Below are 4,249 nucleotides of genomic sequence, written 5' to 3'. Positions count from 1 at the left end.
ATCCAAAAAGTTAATTAGGCTTTTAAATTCTTAGATGTTGCAATTAAATTCACAAATATGTTATTTTGGAGCAATGAAACCCACTAACTTATTGGTGCCTTGTAATTGCAGGTCAATTAGGGTTCCAGCCAACTTTGGCGAACTTCTGTCCAAATCCTGGCAAGCTAGGTCAAATACAGGTGGAGGCCGGTAAAGGACCAACAAGACTTAACCAACCTAGCTTCCCCCAACAATCCTCTAACTATCAATTGCTGGACTTGGCCTTTTACCCGCTTACACCCAACACATTTCAATATAATTTGTGTAATATACAAGGATTCATGATTTTTATTATTGAAAATGCAAGTTGGATTACACAATCAAGTCTTGATATATATTTTACAGGGGAAAAATACTTGAAACAAAACATGACTATTACTTACGCAGATCAAGCACAGCTATAACAGTCTGTGCAATAGTGAGCGAAAGAAGAAATACAGCTGCAATGGTAGAAATCCCAGCCCAGGGAGTGTTGAAGTAATCGTGCCTTAGTTTTGCCATCATCACATTCCATGGTTTGTTGTAGTGTCCATTCAATTTGTTGCACACATCACTGTAATAGAAGCCATCACAAGAAGAATACACAACCCCTTTACAAAGCCTGTTAAAAAGATCAGTCACTTCTTTGTCATCGCCCAGCCAATTTACGAGCACTCCATTCATCCGAAACAAGTTCACATCTTTCTCTGTGTTGATCAGATTATCCATCAACTGGGCATAATCTGTGAAATACATGTTATTCTTGTCACACGAATGTTGCTCGTAGGCTATCATGTTTCTGAAGAATGTCTCTGTTGGATCAGTGATATGGAACTTGGGGATCTCCAGTTCAGCATGATTGAACTTTATGTGGAATAGACTCGAGCTCTTGACAACCTTTTTAAGGTTAACTCCTGCTTCTTGGAGCTCGGTTGCTGTTCGTATATCGGATGATCCAACTTTAGAATCTTGTGATTGTTTCCCCAGGCTGCAAGGGAAACATAATGTCCAATAATGCCTCTCTTCCTGAATCCCACCATTTTGAGGATTGCAAAGATTGTGAACTATCTGAAGTAAGTGCCCCTTCATCTCTGTGGCATTATTATCCCCAAGATTTGGGACAATTGGGGGAATCAACCTTACCTTTGTTAGCATACTTGCAAATGTGATTTTCACTATATCCAAGAATTTTGGTTTACTCTCATCATAAACCATGCCATGGAGTTCTTGCAGGACAAAAAATGGAAGCTGGTTTTCCAGGAGCAACAGGTCTCGAAAAACTTGAAATTTCATCCCAGTAGGCATGAAAACAGCATTATTATCACATTTCTTCTTGTTTAGCTCCTCCTCCTCTTCTTTCTTAGTTTCTTCATCATATTCCCTGTAAAGAAATTCTGCTATAAAACACCCATCAAGCAACAGCATCTTCACGAATTTATCGCCTGCAGAATCGAGGAGGAGTTGTATGTCCTCATCATCACCATAATAGCTTGCTGCTTTTTCTTTCGAATCCTTTAATTTCTCCCAACACTGCTCCATACTGGGTTGTTTTTCTCTTTTCAAAAATAAGTCTAAATACATAAGCTTCAAATTTTCCATTTTGCTCAATTTGGCATTCCCATGGTGGTAAGGGCCGATGGAGATTAGCAATGGCGTATAAGCATCTGTGTTTGTTCTACGTAGCCCTTCATGCACTTTGAATATGCATGCTTCTGAAGATAACTGTTTCAAATTTTTTATATCCCTTTTTAATGACTCGTAGATTGGTAAATCTTGTTGATCTCCCTCCGTGTTTTCTATCATACCTTCCAAAAAAAAAAAAAAAACATATGTGTTGTTTATGCCAAAATGAAAAAAGCATATGTTGTTTGTAGAACAATTTTTTTTTTTCCGTTTGTTTTTGGTTGAAATTTTGAGTAATTCCAACCATGTATCTTATATTTCATACATTCGTTTCCCACTCAACTAAATGATTCACTCTACTGGCGATCATTTGTGTTAAATTTAAATAATCTTTTAGTTTACCCATAACCCATTAAGTTTCAAAGTTGCCACATCGAAATTCATGAACAAATACAAATGGACAAATTATTAAGAATCAAGGAATAAGGTTCAAATTGGCCACTGAACGTAATCTGAAAGTGCAATTAGGTCACTGAATGAAAAAAAAGTGCAATTAGGCCACTGAATGAAAAAAAAGTGCAATTAGGTCATTGAACACTAAAAAAATGTGTAATTAGACCACTGAACTCTTCAAACGTATGCAATTTTACTGTTATCATCAATTTTAGCAGGTTACCTGCTTACGTGGCAGCTTAGTTGACATTTTAATAATTTTTAATAATTAATTTTAATAATAAATTTTATAAAAAAATTAGAAAAAATTAAATAAAAATAAAATAAAGTCGTTTTTATTTTTTAAACAATTTTTTAATAAAAAGTTATTATTAAAATTTATTAAAAATTAATTAAAATTTATTAAAAATGCCAACTCAGCTGTCACGTAAGCAGATAACTAAAATTGAGGGTAACCTGCTATCAGGTGAAATTGCACATTTTTGGAGTGTTCAGTGGCCTAATTGCACTTTTTTTTTTTCGTTCAGTGGCCTAATTGCATTTTCAGGTTACGTTCAGTGGCCAATTTGAACCTTATTCCAAGAATCAATTACGAAGAACTGCAAGCAAAAGGGTAGGATCTAAAGAAATAAATTAGAATCAATAATGAATAAATAACACGGAATATAATAGTCAACGAACAATGATAGGAGGCCAATGAAGAAATAATACCAGATCAGACAAGATTTCCAGAAATATATGACAAGGAAACAATAATAAAGAGTGAATTATCAATGAACAAATAGTAAAGGAACAAACATCAATTTTTTTTTAATTTTTATTTTCAACACTCCCTTTTAAACCTCATATTCTCATATTATTAAACACCATAATACGTACTAGATTGATAAAATTATAAAATTAATGAATCAACTAATTTATATATATAAAAAAAATAAAGTATTTAAAAGATCATAGGATCAACTTTATATACCTTACTGTCTTTGTAGCTCAGAAATATATATATATATATATATATGTGTGTGCGCGCGCGCGCAAAAGGATAGAGTACGTAATTTGGCAGTGGGTAGCTCTATACGTGAGAACTGGCTGGATTTGAAGCTTTTATAGCACAGAGCCACAGATTGAGAGATAAAGCTTTTAGTTAACTTCGTCACAACTATGACGTTATCCATGACGTTGACATCCAGCGACGTTCACATGCGTGTTTTGCGCATGGATGGCCACACCCACCACGTAGAATATAGCATATCCAATTGGACCAATTAATTAATTTTAAAATACTACTAGACATATTTTTTATATTAAACATTAAATGCATAAATAATAAATATTAATCCAATTGTCACAAAACACAAAGGTTTGTCTATTTGAATAATACTCCGTATATATATATATATAGGGGCACACTCTCGTGATAATCACTACCCATGAGAGACCTATGAATCAATCAGAGCTGTCGTCGAGAAGAATCGAACAAATCTGAAGCAATTAGAGAAAACCATTTGGTAGTATTTTTGTAAATAATACGAATTTTAAAGTACAACTTTCAACACTCTAGAGTGCCGGCCACTAATCAAAACTAGAAAGTGTATTTGTTGAAAAATATGGTGTCATTTTCATAAATAACTCAAACTTTAAAGTGCAACTAATAACACTATAAAATGCAACTATCAACACTACAGAGTATAACTAAGCAAAGTTATAGAGTGCACTATTATTACACATATACATATATATGACTAGAAAACTTTATAATGTTAGTTTTTTTTTTTTTTTTTTTTTTTTTTTTTTTTTTGGGTGAGATTTATAATGTCAGTTGTATGTACTCTATAATGTTGTTAATTATACTTTAAACTTTGAGTTATTTATTAAAATGGTATTGCATTTTTTCCCATCATTCCATTGCTTTAATACTGTTAGATCTTTTTAGATTAATGACTATGAGTGGTTCCTACTTCTCTCAAGCGATAATATTTTTATTTGACTATGGGATAATTGGGTAAATTGGCATACCCGACACGACGAATTCAGGACCAAGCAACAATCGTGCACTTAAAAGGAGACCATACATATTATGAGGCACCGCCTCATTAAAGGAGTAAGAGACCGCTTGATGAAGAGCGGTAGGCTAATTATTGCAGGTCCCATTATA

The 4,249-nt window shown here is 33.6% G+C and overlaps 1 protein-coding gene across 2 annotated transcripts; it reads right to left on the bottom strand.

Annotated features, from left to right (window-relative positions):
• Positions 1-309: 309 nt before the first annotated feature.
• On the bottom strand, positions 310-3,172 carry LOC109187292 (UPF0481 protein At3g47200-like). 2 transcript variants are annotated; one of them, XM_019337466.1, is made up of 2 exons: positions 3,068-3,172; positions 310-1,823 (listed from the first exon to the last, which is right to left on the bottom strand). In XM_019337466.1, the coding sequence occupies exon 2, from the start codon at positions 1,819-1,821 to the stop codon at positions 415-417; it is 1,407 nt and encodes a 468-aa protein (XP_019193011.1). In that variant the 5' UTR covers positions 1,822-1,823; positions 3,068-3,172; the 3' UTR covers positions 310-414. The 2 variants fall into 2 exon arrangements, with proteins under 2 accessions (XP_019193011.1, XP_019193010.1); XM_019337465.1 differs by having other exon boundaries at positions 310-1,827; positions 3,060-3,133.
• Positions 3,173-4,249: the final 1,077 nt, after the last annotated feature.

Source organism: Ipomoea nil, unplaced genomic scaffold (genome assembly GCF_001879475.1).
Source record: "Ipomoea nil cultivar Tokyo-kokei standard unplaced genomic scaffold, Asagao_1.1 scaffold1421, whole genome shotgun sequence".
NCBI lineage: Eukaryota > Viridiplantae > Streptophyta > Magnoliopsida > Solanales > Convolvulaceae > Ipomoea > Ipomoea nil.
Note: the sequence above shows the minus strand (reverse complement) of the source record. Positions and strands in the feature narration are given on the sequence as shown.